Genomic DNA, 17,913 nt, shown 5'->3' on the forward strand with positions numbered 1-17,913 from the left:
GGATGCTAGTGTGATGCTAAAATATTACAAACGGTTTTAAACTACCTTTCTTTGTATAATATTGTAAAAACATTTCTATATTTACACGCGGTTTGATCACTGGTGGCTCCATTATGGCCAAATTATCCTCATGGTGTTACAGATGGACCCGTCCAAATCCAAGATGGAGCCGAATCGAGAAAAAGAAAACCTTCTTGCGCTAAAAGGTGAGTTTTGTTTCTTAGAGAAGACTTAGAAGGAATCTAGATATTTCCAACATTTATGACACACAGTGTAGATGTATTAAAATTCGAAACAGCTGTCAACAATGGGGTCTTCAAAGAGAAAATTAGCCAAATGAAGATGATCTGTAACACCCCCCTCCCACTTCCCATGCCCAGCCACTTGTTTCTGTGTGATGTTGAAATATAATTTGGGTGATTTAGAATTCCACATGAAGTTCAGACATAGCCAATGTTTGAAATGGGAAATTGTCTTTTAAAGAACTAAGATGTATCATGTGCTGTATACAGGTATTTGACTCGATTGGTGTAATCACAAATCTTTTGCGACATTTTCGCTGTAAGGTGTCCACGGCAAATTCGTGACAGCCACCACAGATATACGTTTCCCATGTGTGGCTACTGTACTACACAGTTGTGTCATCACGAATTCTGTGAAAACCTGACCTTCTAGTAGGTATGACATGATATGGTATGATAATGATATGAATGTTTAAGCGATGCGTCTGAACCAGCCGAACTTCCTTGAGAAATGTGTTGTAGGAATAGTGTAATTAATGATATATGATATGATATGATATGATATAATGATATGTGTTATCTATATTTCAGTGATGCGGCTGACCCGGCCGACCTTCCTCCATGTGACCCCCATCACCTGTGATGACAGAGACTTACCAGGTACGGGAGACTCATAGCTGTCACTCACAACTTGTATACTCATCTACTAAACTCTGTAAACTACAGAATCAAACCTGTAACTTACGTGTAATGAACAATCTGTCTAATGAGTAACTTCCCTGAGTTGGTGTACAGCAAAAGTATGTGTAAGGCTACAGCAGGATACTCACATTAATGTCATACCTGGGCCGCGGTGTTCCGGACTGGGTGATAAAAAGCCGTACCACACAGGCTTCGAAGTTTTATCACACAGGCTTCTGTCCATCGAATAATCTGAACATACTCTGCGCACGCCAATGCGGCGTGGTCGAAAATTTGAATACCTGATTCGGACGTTGGAACATTGCTGTTGTAATGATGTTTGTTCAAGGGCACCAAATTTTCTCCACTTCTGGTGCATTTCGCATCAAAACATGCGTTTTTTCAAGTGGGTGTGACATAAATAAAATACATCCCTCCCGCGGGTTGGATCACTCTCCAGCCTTTGGGCGATCCGACCCGCGGGAGGGCTGGGACCGAGGGTGATACGGAATACACCGTGTTGTATTCTATATGTATATGACATTGTGTATTTGTTGACTTGTTTTTCCCCCTGCAGGCTCGACATTTTCCCAGGTAGTTCGGTCAGACATGGCGAGTTCAGCAGGCCTGGAGGAGTTTGCTATGGGGGAACTGCTGACACTGCCACAGAACTTTGGGTGGGTATGGATAGTAATATATGTCTGTATACTACTAGTTCTGCTACATAGGTAGTGTGGTAGTGTGGATAGGTAGTGTTAGCAAGTTTGCTATGGGGGAACTGCTGACACTGCCGCAGAACTTTGGGTAGGTACAGATAGTGGTTAACTGAAGGGACTACCCTAAAGATCAATAAATAAATAAATAAATCTGTCTGTATACTATAGCTATATAGGTACATGTACATCATACTACATGTGTACTGTTAGCAAGTTTGCTATGGGGGAACTGCTCACACTGCCACAGAACTTTGGGTGGGTACGGATAGGGCTTATATCTGTCTGTATACTACATGTATGGACAGGTAGTGTTAGCAAGTTTGCTCACACTGCCTCAGAACTTTGGGTGGGTACGGATACTCACATAGCTGTTGGTATGGTATACATGTAGCTAGTGTTTGCAGCATAATCCAGTGGCTTACTCATGACTAGCGTTGTATGTATATATGTGTATGTGGTATACTACAAGTTACAGTGGGACCGCGTGGCACGATCGGGAGCGTGTTGGTCTCAGGCCCGAGAGGTCCCGGGTTCAAATCCGCTTGCCGTGTCACCGGTCTTGTGCCCTTGGGAAAGGCACTTTACACGACTTTCCTCACCTAACTCAGGTGTAAATGAGTACATAGCTGCGGCTAGTGGCAGTGACAGGCCTTTGTGGTGGTGAAAGGCCATAGGGGCATGTTCGGGCATGACGCACCCGCCATGACACATGAGTCAGGGGTAGGAGGAACCCCTTGCATCCTTGGTCGGAAGTCCTCCTAGGAGACGGAAACTCCAAACAACAAACCTGCATCTGCTGGGGCCGTCTTACACGTTGCATACAGTTGCCCCTGTAGGACTAGTGTGCCAGTGGACGAGAGGGTGGAGAAGGACGTGCACACCCCTCCTTCACCTTAAAAAACCCAAGTGCAGGCCAGGCAGACGGGTCGCCTTAAACCCGTCTGCCTACCATTGTCTTCCGAGACAGACGGATGCCAAAACATACTACAAGTATATAGCCATCATATCTGTCCTTCTGGCTAGCCTTAAGAGTTTAATCTGGGTGAACTGCTCACACTGCCTCAGAACTTTGGCTGGGTATACGTATGGGTATTGTTACATGTTATACTGTATATCTGTACTCTAATCATTGATATCTGTCAGTATATCTCTCTTTGGTAAATGGTAGAACACGCCAGCTTATTGCTGCATTACAACCTTTGCAATGGCAGAAATGCTAACTATGGTACAGAACATTGGGTGGGCACAGAGGACAGGAGAAACAAATTATAACTTGCCTTATACTTATATAATCTATATGAAAAGTTTGAGGCCATCTGTATAATGCACATTTTTGTTGTTTGTGTTGATATGAATTATGAATTGTGTACATATGAATTATGAACAGATGAACTGTATGAGCTGAAGAACAGATACCTGATAATTATTTCTTTGTGAAATATCTGACTAACGTTAAACCTGATATGATGTATGATGTCATCTTCAGGAACATCTTCCTGGGCGAGACCTTCTCATGTTACGTCTGCGTTCACAACGACAGCACCCAGCTAGTCAAGGACATCATGGTCAAGGTCAGGCAACATTCTAAATGGCTGTACCTTATGGCTCTACATTGTAGTTCCACCATAGTCGTAACAGGTGTGGGTTTTAGTTTTAGTCAGTTCCTTTTTGCTACCAGCTCTATATTACTCTGGAAGAGGAATCTTTTCGAAACAAATTATCAAAACCTTCACCTGGTCGAGCACCAAGGGATGATCTTCTTTCTTTCTTTCAATATTGTGTGATTGAATAGACAGCTTTGTCAGAGTTTATGTAGGCCCCACAGGGCCAAGATTGGCTCAGTACTCTACTCTAGGATGATGTTTAATAGACAAATTGCATGAGCACAATAATATAGTTACAGGTCTAAGCTTAAGGTACCAATATAGACCACATGATATAGTCAACATAGTTTTTTTAGATAATGTTGATTCAAAGTTGAATCCACGTGACCTGATTGTGGCTTCTTGCTTGTTCCCACAGGCTGACCTTCAGACATCGTCCCAAAGACTGACCTTGTCAGGGGGCAGCAGCCCACCAATCCCGGAGCTCGGGCCGGAGGGCAGCATTGATGAGGTCATACATCATGAGGTCAAGGAGCTCGGAACACACATGTAAGGGGGTGTCTCAAAACTTACATACAGTTCTGCTAAAGAAAAGTTTTCAAGATCTTTGTACATACAAGAAGGGGGCGTCTCAGAACTTCATTACCTGCTCTGTCAAAGAAATTGTTTTCTTTGTACATGCACATGCTAACAAAAACTTATCTTCTTTGCATGCAGGTAGGGGTTGTCTCAAATGTCTAAGAGGCGCATGTGTGTGTACATGTTGTGGTATGTCTTAAAAGTTAATGTAGCTATGTTAAATGAGAAACCCCTAGCCTTAATTGGGAGAATGCAGGTGTCGCAAAAGTCCATGCAGGTTTCACAAACAAAATCAATTTTGTTAAGGATGGTCTCAAATGATAAATTGAAAGGGGTAACGTTTTTTTAGCATCACTGGTACTTGTTAAATTATACAATGTTTATGTCTTCACCTGAGGATAAAGAGACTAACTAATATGAGAGAAAAAGGTACATATAAGATTAGCAATTGAAAACAATATTTTCAATTGTTGTGTGTTGATCAGACCCACCTGTTTTGTTCCCCAGCCTGGTCTGTGCTGTCAGCTACACGACTCAGTCTTCCGAGAAAATGTACTTCAGAAAATTCTTCAAATTCCAGGTAAAGTCTATAAGATACTCTTGTAGATATGTACTATTTTGTACAGTATCAAGTTACACATTCAATTCAATAGGAAATAATGGTAAATAGATTTTACAGTTTTTACAGTTGTTTCATAGTCTTGTCCTAATGTTATAATTAGGTTACATGCATGTACATATAATATGATATGTACAGGGATGCTGCTTTTTGTGTGATTTGTGTTGAACCACATGGATACAGATTACAGAGCTTTATGATCATTTTTATCTCTACTCTGAAGGTATTGAAGCCTCTTGATGTGAAAACCAAGTTCTACAATGCTGAGGTTGGTGTTCATGTGTGTGTGTGTGTGTTAATTGACACGAGGTCCAGTCTTTGATTTTTCTTTTTTGACAGTGTATAGTTACATTGTTTGCTCATTTTATCATTGATTTCTTTGATTTGTTAAAACCATCAACATTTACCTTCATCCCCAAATGTTTCTCATTGATTTTCATGTCATGTACATTTGGTTTGGCATTTTTTTTGGCAGTTTTTCCAGTACTGTGTCATGTGTATATTAACCCAACAGCCATCCATGCTTGATGTTTGCTAAGTATCTAACCAACTAACTAACCAACATATCAATTTTTGTTTTTATTTTTCTGCTTCCAGGATCATGTTGTGAGTGTCCTTTTTTGGTCATGTTTATCATTAATATTTGCTGTCATTATCATGTTCTTAAGTTCTGTTTTCTATTTAAGTTTTACCACGATTGCCATTTCATATGCAATGCTTTTCAAACCCTCTCCTTGTTTTTCACAAACATCACAAAGAAATACTTTGATATGCAGAGGGCATTGATTGAGTACATGTATTAACACAAGACTAAGGACACTTTTTCAGACTTTTTCAGTGAGAAAATGTGTATACACAACCATAAGGGTGACAGGAGTAAACTGTTGTATTTTTTTTTGCACACAAAAGCATCTTGCACTTGAGTCAAGCTGACGACCACATATAATCATGTTGTTTTCAACCCTCGCCCATGTTTGTAGTCCCCCAAACCGATTCTGTAGACTACACGTCACCATGTCGATTTTTTAACCCCACTCTTGTTCGTTGTGCCCAGTCTGATGAGGTTTACCTGGAGGCGCAGGTGCAGAACATCACAGCAGCTCCCATGGTCATGGAGAAGGTCTCTCTGGAACCCTCAGCTTCTTACAGTGTCTCAGAACTCAACACAGAGGAGAAGTGAGTCATAACTCTAAAAATCTAAAATCATCAGATTCTAAAGTGTATTTGGTTCAGCTATATTTACAGCATGTAATACTGCCAAGGCAGCCAAAAAATTGGTTTGGGATGTCTTTTATATGCCTTTGAATTGACCTTGGTCTTGTCTAATTGCTCTTGAACTGACTTTGGTTTAATTTCAGTTTGCCCTTGAAATGACTTTGGTTGTGCCTTGATTTGTATCATGCTCTTGAAATGACCATGGTGTTGTCTTATTACAGGGCTGATAAGATGCTTCTATATTTGGGATGTTCCTTCCATAATTGGGACATTACTTCCATATTTGGATGTCCTTTCCATATTTGGGATGTTCCTTTCATACATTGTATATGGGATGTCGCTTCCATATTTGGGATGTCCATCCCATGGTCCATATATTGTTAAGATTTATGTGCATTGTACCATTAATATGACTGTGACTATCCCTCTATTAAAGGGCTGGAACGTCCATATTTGGGACATCAGAGTGCCTGAACCCCAAGGACATCTGGCACTTCCATATTTGGATGGCCCGTCCATATTTGGAGATGACTGTGATTTTCCCTCTATTACAGGGCTGGAACGTCCATATTTGGGACGTCTGTGTACCTGAACCCCAAGGACATCCAGCAGTACCTGTACTGTCTCAATCCCAGGGGGTGGGGGGGGTTAGGGGCACTTCCATATTTGGAATGTCCTACCATATTTGGGATACCCCTTCCATATTTGGATATGACCCGGATTCTCCCTCTATTACAGGGCCGGTACTTCCATATTTGGGACGTCTGTGTACCTGAACCCCAAGGACATCCAGCAGTACCTGTACTGTCTCAAACCCAAGGTGTGGCACTTCCATATTTGGATGTCCCTTCCATATTTGGATATAACTGTGACAATCCCTTTATTACAGGGCTGGAACGTCCATATTTGGGACATCTGTGTACCTGAACCCCAAGGACATCCGGCAGTACCTGTACTGTCTCAAATCCAAGGGGGGACACTTCCATATTTGGGATGTCCTTGCCATATTTGGTATGCCCCCTCCGTATTTGGATCAGCCTTCCATATTTGGAAATAGCTGTAACAATCCCTCTATTACAGGGCTGGAATGTCCATATTTGGCACGTCTGTGTACCTGAACCCCAAGGACATCCGGCAGTACCTGTACTGTCTCAAACCCAAGGCAGAGGTCGGAGCTCCGCGGGGGGTCCTGAAGGGCGTGACGAACATCGGCAAACTGGACATCATCTGGAAAACCAACATGGGGGAGAAGGGAAGGCTGCAGACCAGCCCACTGCAGAGGATGGTAGGTGGTACTCTTACTTAGACACACTTAAACACACATACATACACACACACATTAATGCACACACATACACACACAGATGCACACACACATACACACTCACACACACACACACTGGACATCATCTGGAAACCCAACATAGTGGAGAAGGGGAGGCTACAGACCAGTCCCTTGCAGAGGGTGGTAGGTGGTACACTTACACACATAGACATCCACTCACATAGGAACACACACAAACACATGCACACATACATACACACACACACACACACACACACACAAAACTGGACATCATCTGGAAAACCAACATGGGGGAGAAAGGGTGCCTACAGACCAGTCTCTTGCAGAGGATGGTAGATGAAATTGTTTCAACACATGCACACACTCATACACAATAGGTGCACACACAGGCACACACACAAGCACGCACTCAGTTTCAATATTTACTAGGAGACTTATAGTGATCACATTGCTTTCCTTGAAGCATCTTTATTTCTTGTATAGCAGATACTGACTCTGAGATATTTGATTTGAGAGGTTGAAGTGTTTGAAGATACATGTATTTTTTTAAATTTAGGTTTTTCTTATAATGACACATAGTTGTACGGGATGGCTAATATCTGAATCATATTCATATACCACATGGAACGCATTGCTTTTCTATCGGTTCCTTGCAGGAACAATAGATATAAGCACATTAGTGGCAAAAATTGTCCTTAATCAGGCCAATCAGGGAATGAGGCTGTTCTAACAGCTTTGATCTGGATGTTTCTACTGGTTACAGACCGGGCTAAACTAAAGGTCTTACTTTACACAACTACACTTTACTGTCTATAATATAACATGAGAAGATTTCTACATGTATTATCTGATAATGCACAGAGCAAAGCTGACACTAGTGTTGACCTGATATCATGGAAGCAATATTACATTCTATCGTTTCTATCAATGGATGGCTTCTGTGTTGAGGGTAAATTTGCCTCACCATATCCAAGGCTTCTTGGCAGAAGCTGATAGCTTTCCTGTGTTCACCCAGATGGCCCCAGGCCACCCCCAGGTTCTGAAGTAATGTGACAATGTGTGAATGGTCTGTGGTCTGACCATAGATAGTCCTGAACATTTGCAGGGCCTGTTCAAGGTAGCTGATTGCTTTCCTGTGATCACCCAGGTGTTGCCAGGCTCCCCCCAGGTTGTTGAGTGAGAGGGCAATGTGAAGATGTGCTGTACTCTCACCATAGATATTCCTGTACATTTGCAGTACCTGTTCATGGTAGCTGATTGCTTTCCTATGATCACCCAGATGGCCCCAGGCTCCCCCCAGGTTGTTGAGTGATCCCGCAATGTGTGGATGGTCTGTGGTCTGACCATAGATAGTCCTGAACATTTGCAGTGCCTGTTCAAAGTAGCAGATTGCTTTTTGGCAATCACCCAGGCGGTACCAGGCTCCACCCAGGTTGTTTAGTGAGTTGGCAATGTCACGATGTTCTGTACTCTGGCCATAGATACTGATTCGCATCTGCAGTGCCTGTTCATGGTAGCTGGCTGATTTTCTGTAATCACCCAGATTGTCCCAAGCTCCACCTAGGCTGTTGAGTGACAAGGCAATGTGAGGATGTGGTATACCATGACCATAGATACTGATTCGCATTTTTAGTGCCTGTTCATGGTAGCTGATTGCTTTTCTGTTATCACCCAGATTATACCAGGCTGCCCCCAGGTTGTTGAGTGAGTTGGCAATCTCAGGATGTGCTGTAGTCTGACCATAGATACTGATTCGCATCTGCAGTGCCTGTTCATGGTAGCCGAGTGCTTTCCTAGGATCACCCAGATCAATCCAGGCTGTCCCCAGGTTGTTGAGTGAGGTGGCAATTTTGCGATGTGCTGTAGTCTGACCATAGATAATCCTGTACATCTGCAGTGCCTGTTCATGGTAGCTGATAGCTTTATTGTAATCAGCAAGGTTTTGCCAGGACATCCCAAGGTTGTTGAGTGAGGTGGCAATGTCAGGATGTGCTGTAGTCTGACCAAAGATACTCCTGTCCGTCTGCAGTTCCTGTTCATAGTAGCTGATGGCTTTCCTGTCATGACCTAGGTCTCGCCAGACTTCTCCCAGATTGTTGATTGACTTGGTTGCATCCATCTGCACTGCCTGTTCATAATAGCTGATTGCTTTTTGGCAGTCTCCTGCCATGTGCCAAGCATCTCCAAGATTAATGAACAATTCCGCAGTCTTACTGTCTGAATCTCCATTTTCTTTCAAGGCCTTATAAAAGTGGCTGATAGCCAACTTATATCTACATAGCTGAAAATACATCATTCCGCATACTTTTGATGATTTCTCATAGAGTTTCGAAGATGATGCGCTTGTTTTCTTTCCAGGTTCTTCAGACATAATTCGCTTCAAAGGGACTGACGTATAGTAATATCTGAAAAGCTGCTTTTCATTTGGCAAATAGAAGACTGGTTTCAGCGTACTTGTCACTACTTGATCATTGGTCTGTATTGATGATTCCTGTCCATACAGCATTGTTTCTATTGAGGCCAAAGCTGACAGGTTTTCCTTCTGTCCACCATTTGCAATGTAGGTTCTGAGCCTGAGTTCTGCTGAGATGCTGGTAAGCACTGTCAGGTGGTGTGCATTGTTGGGACTGATCACTTGTTGGTTTTCCATTTCTTCTATTGTCTCCCAAACTGTGGTAGGTATGATGCCTGAAGACAGTGCCAAGCAGTCCACTGCTACAGCTGGGAAGCGATAGAGTTCTTTCTTCACATCAATCAGCCTTTCTGTGATTGTTTCATTATCGTTTTTAATATTGTCCCTCAGTATCTCCTGTGCCAGTTGTTGAGCCATTTTACCTCCATCAGCTTGCAGTATCTCCCCAGTGATGGCCATGTATGTGTCAATCAAACCCTGGTCCCCTGCTATCAGGCATGGGTTTCTCAGGATAGTAGCAAGGTGATAGCCTTCCTTCAGGTACAGTGTAACATCTTGTTGTAGTATTGAAACCATGTTTTCTGGGGTGCAGATGAGTTCACTGGGTGGTTCGTTCTTTGTTTCCTGCCTGCCCAGTGGAGTCTTGCTTGCCTTTGGCATGGAGCCATCAAATGCAAACCCACGAGGTGTAACAGAGTCATAGTACCAGTTGTCAAGTGGATCTTTGGAGTAGAAGTCATTGAGAGATTTTATTCCCAGTGCTGGCAGGATGGTTTCTCCCAGGTTGACCACTTTGAGATGTAGATAGTGGGTGAGGTTGTGAAAATACACAAGACATTCTTCACTTTCTTCTTCTACCAAGATGGCAAACTCCAGGTCTGAGTATGGAGTTACCAGTCCTGTGGCCTGTGAACCCAAACCTATCAGGGCATACTTACAGGGAGAGGTACCCATCAACCCAATACACTCTTTTACAAGCTGGCTGATGAACTCCTTCCTTTGTTGAGCAATGTTCTCAAACAACTGCCTGACAGCCTGAGCTCGTTTTGCCTCTATCTCTTTGACACTTTTGTCATCCTCATCATGTACATAGGGATCCAGCTGCTGGTCAATGGTTTCCATCTCCAGCATGATCTGGTCCCGCATCTCCTTCAGCTGTTTCTTGTGGTATACTGTGTTGTCTTGGCTCGCACTGCATTGAATGCCTAAGATACATTTGAGAAACGCCTTCTCTAAATCTTCTATAGCTGTTTCTATGTTACCATTGAGGACTTGATCCTCTGACCTGGCTATTGCAGCATTGTAGAGTGCTGCTGCTTTGACAAAGTCTCCCCCGTCTCCTGTCTGCTGACCTCGCTTACTGTAGACATCCCCCAACTTACACAGGGGCTTCACCTCTCTCTGGTACTGCTGGGCTGTGGGGTCTGGGGAGACACAGTCGTTTGCATTTACAGTGTTGCTGGTTATGCTTATATTATAGTCTGTAAATGTACACATAATTTATACTGGCTTCTGTTTATCCTGAAAGAAAGAAATTAGTCAATGTGAAGCAGACAAAGTTGTGTGATGTTTACATACTCATACAGAGAAGAAGCCTCACAGAAATAAGATCTGTTTTTGATGACTAAGTCTTAACAAATATTCATTTTTATGAATCCATGACAACTTCACATCTGCAAGGTCCCGGCAACAGGATTGTTGTGGTTCCTATTCAGAGCTGGCACAAGTATCATCTTTTCCACAAATTTACAATTATTACAATAATATTAGTAGTAAAGGTTTATGGGGATCTGTCCAAGGAGGAAAAAGATAGGTAGGCAATGGAAAGAAGGGAGAATGGACAGGTATGACGCTAATAAGTGAAACATTTAAAAGAACAGATCTTCTGTCACAGTGGTACACTCCAACTACATTGAAATCATTGATAGATGAGATACAATGTGGATGAGATGAAAGTTCATTGTCTCCATTCACTTTGCTGCTCCTTTACTGCATGGACTTGAAACAAACACCGAATATGGTTATCATTTTCCCTAATGATTACTAATATTCTAAACTACATGTACATGCAATGGCTGTGTAACTGTTCTAACATGTTCCATTGCAAGAAGTTTATGTCCAGTACAAATTAGTGTACCAGGTTCTGCATTTTCACTTACTTCTTACATGTACTTTCTTGAGTGCAGCTGCAAAATGCTTCTCTGCTAATTGTGATGTTAGCTGTATCAAGAAAATAATCTACATGTCAGCATCACTTAGCCTTTGCTGCCCAACTTACTTGGGAAATACACTATAGACTCAGGGCTCGAAATACCACACCATATGCAGATAAGTGCAGGTAAAATTGGAGCTGTGCAGGTATTTCTGGTGTCTACCTGCACCTAACCTGCACTGGTCCATGTACTGAATTTTATACATAATGTCCTATCATCTAGGTGTGTATGGATTGTTATTAGCTGCATTGACTGTTACCACCTATAGAGTATAAAAGACAAAATAGCAATGGTTCCTGAACAATTTTAGTATGATCCATACTTCCTGAATTCAAATTCTGGTACAGGTAGTTTTCGATGTTTCTTGCACCAGTGCAGGTATGCAGAAAAAAGTATTTCGAGCCCTGAGACTAGATAAAGACAAATGCAAGTGTACAAATTTATTGACATAGTGCACTGCTCATTTCATTCAGGATACATCATGCACATTTTGGTATTTGGGAGGAAGCATGATATATTACTTTCAGCTCTGCTGCATTGGAGAAGTTACAAATCATGCCATAAAACAGTTTTTTTAAATCATCGTCAATATAATAACTGGAGGTTCTTAAAAGAGCCTCTTGAAGTGTGTATCTGACAATTAGATATACATCACAATGTCATTTTACATTTTCTCAACTTGCTGCATATGTGAAAGGAAATATGCACATGCTTGCTTCTTTTTCTTTTATTAGAGAGGGATTTATTGTCCCAATAACAATCTACCAGGAGTCACTCACCCTCATGCGATGTTGCAGAGTCAGTTCTGTCTCAGGATCCCCACATCTTGTCAGGGCCTTGTTGTACAAGGCAGATGCCTTGGAGAACTTACAGTTGCCTTTCTTGAGGTAGAAATCACCAAGCGATTTTAGAACCTCAGTCTCAAAGAACACGTCCCTATTTATAATTGCTGTTACCAATGCTTCTGTGTAAACATTCTCCACAGAGCACTGGGATTTCTGAATGTCTTTGTCCAATTTGTCACAGATTTCTGCCACCCGTAAGACATTATTAGCAACTTGCATGTTGTTTGACAACTGGTACTGTGGACTGTACCCCTGCAGCAGTTGTCTGGACAGTTTCTCCATGTAGCCGATACGATGTTCCAGTGTTTGTCCCATGTCTGGATCTGTGCAGCGCAGTAGAGCGGCAGCATACAGGGCAGCAGCCTTGTCAAACTCTGCTGAATCTTTACTGAGCTTGGCTTTCTGAAGATGCAGGTCTCCAAGACTTTTCAGGACTTCTACCTCCATGAAAGGGTCATCACCAAGAATAGCTTCTCTCAGAGCCCGTCCATACCCGACCTCTTGTCTATGGTGACTCTTGAGGCACAGCTCCAAGTTCTGTAACTTGTTTCCCAGGCTAGCCATGTTCAGGTCACCCATTTTCTTACCCTCCTTTAACAAAAGGAGAGAACATTTTGTTCATTAAAAGACAAGTGTTTGTTGACTATTAGGTGACATACTGCCCAGGTCAAGTAAGTCCCCAGGCAGACTGAAAGCCACAAAACCTCACCTTTCTTGCTAGAATCTTGTCTGTTTCTCCCTGTGCTGCTGAAAGTCCTGGATTTTTTCCCCCGACTCATGCAGAACTACTGCCGGGACTTTCCATGATGTCATGATCATACCTTTGTCTCATGATCTAGTAATTATTAACTTACATGTTACACCTTTGACCACTTGGTCCTGTGGCAAGCACGTATACAGCATGCATTGTAGTGCACAACTAAAAATTGATTAGCAGTACCTGTAATATGTGGAAGATGTGAAGTCTGTGCTTACCACTTGATAAATTTAAAAGTTCCATGATTCTCACTGGGTCATCTTCAATGTTGGTTCAAATAAACATATTTGGAAAGACCAGCTGTAGACCTCACTTGACAGGGCCTGAAGAGGAAAATCCCTGTACTGTATCTCCATGTACCAGTGAGAGTGCTGGGTTTTTCCTGGCTCTCACTCAGGCAAGACATTTGTTGTACCACTGTTGGGACATGTCATACCTGCATCACATGTCTGTCTTATGTCCTGGTTACTTATTAACTTCTACGTTACACACATGTGGCTACTGGGTCCTGTGGCAATAAGGCATACAGCATATGCATGTATTATAAGTGCTCAACTAAGGCTACTTACCTGTAATGTGTGGAAGATGTGTAAGACTGTGTGATCATTTGATGACTGAAATTCGATGCCATCTCTTGGACTGTCATTTGCTTGAACTACGAATGTGAGTTTTGTCGATTTTTAGATACATTGTGTGACACATTGTGGCTGGTTGACTACAGGCCACAGGAACACTTCCAGTACTTTTGATTGAGTCATGCCTATGCCAACATGCTTTTGATTTCTATTCGCACATGATGTCCTCCTCACACCTTGGGTAACTGCACACTGTTACAGTCACATGCATACTGTATGGTTCCTAGCACATATTATAACAGAAGTAAGCTAAACAAATATTTGTATATAAGAAGAACTTTATTGCGCAACGATCGTACACGGTACAATGTATGGCAAAAAAAAGAAGAGACAAACGTATCATCCTAATTACTAAAACAAGTATCAAACTTAGTACATATGCAGATTATGGAAATAATGTTCACAACTGTTTCAGGGCTCTCACCTTGCACTTGAATGCTCAAAAGAAAGGAAAAGGAACTACTGATAATCTTGTTGGGCCAGTCACTCTTGGCTGGCCCCAAAAGCTCTGATGTGTGTACATAAACAAACAAACAAAGAAAAATGTTTATATTAACATTACGACAAGGAAACACTGGTAGCCAGTCAAGCTGATCATTGTGTGACACAACTTAACAACACAGACAAAACAAAATAAGGATAATATCACAAATTAATTTCTCTAAGCTATAAGGACCTATACATGAATAATATCATGAAGACCCATCAACAATGTCTCTAGTTAAGCTGTTTATATTTAAATTAAACACATTTGTTTAGTACAATATCTATCCATCTATCCACTTGTAGTCAGGAGTAGGTTAGTACAAACTTTACTCCACAGAGCCCTAGACTTTTTAAGCATTACTTTTCCCAGGTTCTTATACTCAGTTCCAGTATCTCTAATTAGAGTGTCATTAAAAGTCAAACTTTATAAAGCACTCGGCCACTATTTCCTGCCTGGCTCAACAAATTTTACTCAATGCTGGGTGAGCTTCTGAGACAGCCATGCGAGACTTTCACAGATTCTTCTTAGTGTCCAAGGTATGTTCTGTGCACTGTGTATAGTAACTACAGTAATATTAGGAGAAGAAAATCTCATGTTTGTTTACTGTTCCCCCAGGCCCCTGGCTATGGAGACATCAGACTGACAGTAGAACAGATCCCAGACGGAGTTCCCATGGAGAAACCCTTCAACTTCAAGTGCAGGGTCACCAACTGTTGGTAAGTTCAACTTCAAGTGCAGGGTCACCAACTGTTGGTAAGTTCAACTTCAAGTGCAGGGTCACCAACTGTTGGTAAGTTCAACTTCAAGTGCAGGGTCACCAACTGTTGGTAAGTACAACTTCAAGTGCAGGGTCACCAACTGTTGGTAAGTTCAACTTCAAGTGCAGGGTCACCAACTGTTGGTAAGTTCAACTTCAAGTGCAGGGTCACCAACTGTTGGTAAGTTCAACTTCAAGTGCAGGGTCACCAACTGCTGGTAAGTTCAACTTCAAGTGCAGGGTCACCAACTGTTGGTAAGTTCAACTTCAAGTGCAGGGTCACCAACTGTTGGTAAGTTCAACTTCAAGTGCAGGGTCACCAACTGTTGGTAAGAACCAACTTCAAGTGCAGGGTCACCAACTGTTGGTAAGAACCAACTTCAAGTGCAGGGTCACTAATTGCTGGTATGTAAGCAGGCTTCTTCCTTCGAAAATAGCATGTGTTGTGTAGAGGAAAGTGTGACTGGCTTAAATCAAATCCTGACTTAGCCAACTTGCAAGGATTGAGGGAAAGGAGTGATGTCCAAGACGTGGGTGCAAGTAAAGCAAGGGTTGTGAAAAATGAGTTTCTTTATTCAGAAGAAATGTTAAGAGAGGAAATTGTTTTTGACACATGTTTTCCCAATGGTTTCCCTATAAGGAGAAAACATATTGTTTCTGCTGTTTGTTCTTTTCCTTTCTTCCTCCTACCAGAAAGGGTTTACAGAAAAGACTGGGTTGTGCACCTGGCCTTGCTACCTGGGCTGGCTATCACATTATGCTACTCAGATACCCCCATTCATAGCCCCAATTCTTTTTTTCACTCGCACACAATACTTTGGGGTGAGCCTAATGGTAATAGTATTGTATGCAAGTAGCTTGATTCAATACTAGGCGGAAAACATTCTGCTTTTTTGCAACAACAAAAAAAGACTTTTCAAGTTTTGTTTGTTTTTGTCCTGCCCAGTGAGAGAACGATGGACCTGTTACTGCTGCTACAGAACAGTGGAACCAGCGGGCTGTACTGGTGCGGGGTGTCAGGCAAACAGCTGGGCAAACTGGGCCCCAACACTCACATGGAACTCAACCTGACATTACTGGCCTCAGTACCAGGACTACAGGTCAGTACATATACAGTAATGTGCAGCAATGTGCAGTAATGTTACAGTAATGTACAGTAATGTGCAGTGGGTTGTAGTGGGGTGTCAGGCAAACAGCTGGGCAAGCTGGGCCCCAACACTCACATGGGACTCAACCTGACTCTACTGGCCTCAGTACCAGGGCTACAGGTCAGTACAGTAATGTGCAGTAATGTTACAGTAATGTGCAGTAATGTACAGTAATGTACAGTGGGTTATAGTGGGGTGTCAGGGAAACAGCTGGGCAAACTGGGCCCCTACAGTTATGTACAGTAATGAACAGTCATGTACAGGTTAGCACAGGATTACAGGTCAGTATAGTAATGTACAGTAATGTTACAGTAATGTATGTACAGTGATGTTACAGTAATGTACAGTGGGTTATAGTGGGGTGTCAGGGAAACAGCTGGGCAAGCTGGGCCCCAACACTAACATGGAACTCAACCTGACTCTACTGGCCTCAGTACCAGGGCTACAGGTCAGTACAGTAATGTTACAGTAATGTGCAGTTATGTACAGGTCAGTACAGTAATGTACAGTAATGTTACAGTAATGTACAGTAATATACAGTGGGTTATAGTGGGGTGTCAGGGAAACAAGCTTGGGAAGCAAGCTGGGCCCCAACACCAACATGGAACTCAACCTGACTCTACTGGCTTGGATTTACAGGTTAGTAACTTAATAAAGGGTTACCGGTAATGCTCTGCATGCAAGTTAGCAAGCATTTTCCCCTTGAATCTGCTACGATATTCAAGACTACGATATTCAAGACTATTCAAACTGACATTTAAGTGCCCTGTGAAGCCAACATTTGAATGTTTAAGATCTTTCAGTTACATGTATTTCATGTCAGCAGTGGTTGAAGAAAAAGTCTGACTAATGTTGAGTTTTTTTTTTAATATCTTTATTTTGTCATATCTCACCTGTTCCAGAGCATCTCGGGTCTGCGGCTGACAGACACGTACCTGAAGCGGACGTACGAACACGACGACATCGCGCAGGTGTTTGTCTACTCAGACCAGGAGGAGCCGGCTTAGGTCTGCAACCTTCTCAGCAAGGAAACTACACAGGGCACTTATGATGAAGGAAGAACTGGGAAGTCAGTGGCAAGACATTTTCTGAAGCTCAGTTGTTCAGTTGCAAATTTTCATCATAGCAAACTACGAAGTACATGTAATACAGGGTGATTCAAATTTGGGAACTTTGAGAGAATCAAAAACATTTCTCCCAATTTCAAAAGTCCAAAATTGTGAGTGCCCTTCAAAAGTTTAAAGTGACTGATGTTCAGTGCAATTTATATACTGTAAAGCCTGAAGTATTCACACAGTTTCCACAGGGCGAAATCATGATGGCAGAAATAAATGTTTTTTGCGGTATAATTGTATCTACCATCCTGAAAACAAATTAATGCTTTTATGTAATCTGTTCTTAAAGTTATACTTCTGGGAAATAAATTATCTATGACCAATGTTTATTTATGGGTTTTGTCGCTTATTTTATTTTGGGGCACACAGACCAGACCAATGTCCATGTGTGGATGGCATTCAGCACCAGGGACAGGTATGTGTGTGTGGATGGTGTTCGGTACCAGGGACAGGTGTGTGTGTGTGGATGGTGTTCAGCACCAGGGACAGGCCTGTGTGTGGATGGTGTTATCATTAGGGACAGGTGTGTTTACAGGTTTGTGGATGGTGTTCAGCACCAAGGGCAGGTGTGTATCTGACCA

General features: G+C 42.3%; 1 protein-coding gene across 4 annotated transcripts; it reads left to right on the plus strand.

The window, feature by feature from the left end:
* The first annotated feature begins 144 nt into the window (after positions 1 to 144).
* LOC118431970 (trafficking protein particle complex subunit 13-like) lies at positions 145 to 17,315 on the plus strand. Of its 4 annotated transcripts, XM_035843427.1 has the most exons (12): positions 145 to 206; positions 834 to 902; positions 1,501 to 1,600; positions 3,126 to 3,210; positions 3,662 to 3,792; positions 4,330 to 4,402; positions 4,665 to 4,709; positions 5,496 to 5,617; positions 6,737 to 6,941; positions 14,928 to 15,028; positions 16,016 to 16,169; positions 17,120 to 17,315. In XM_035843427.1, exons 1-12 carry the CDS (start codon positions 164 to 166, stop codon positions 17,222 to 17,224), a joined length of 1,233 nt encoding a protein of 410 aa, XP_035699320.1. In that variant the 5' UTR covers positions 145 to 163; the 3' UTR covers positions 17,225 to 17,315. The 4 variants fall into 4 exon arrangements, with proteins under 4 accessions (XP_035699320.1, XP_035699317.1, XP_035699319.1 ...); XM_035843424.1 differs by lacking the exons at positions 145 to 206; positions 834 to 902 and adding an exon at positions 16,258 to 16,337 and having other exon boundaries at positions 1,500 to 1,600; positions 16,016 to 16,089; XM_035843426.1 differs by lacking the exons at positions 145 to 206; positions 834 to 902; positions 1,501 to 1,600 and adding exons at positions 1,691 to 1,727; positions 16,586 to 16,665 and having other exon boundaries at positions 16,016 to 16,089.
* Positions 17,316 to 17,913: the final 598 nt, after the last annotated feature.

The sequence above is a fragment of the Branchiostoma floridae genome, chromosome 15 (genome assembly GCF_000003815.2).
Source record: "Branchiostoma floridae strain S238N-H82 chromosome 15, Bfl_VNyyK, whole genome shotgun sequence".
Lineage (NCBI taxonomy): Eukaryota > Metazoa > Chordata > Leptocardii > Amphioxiformes > Branchiostomatidae > Branchiostoma > Branchiostoma floridae.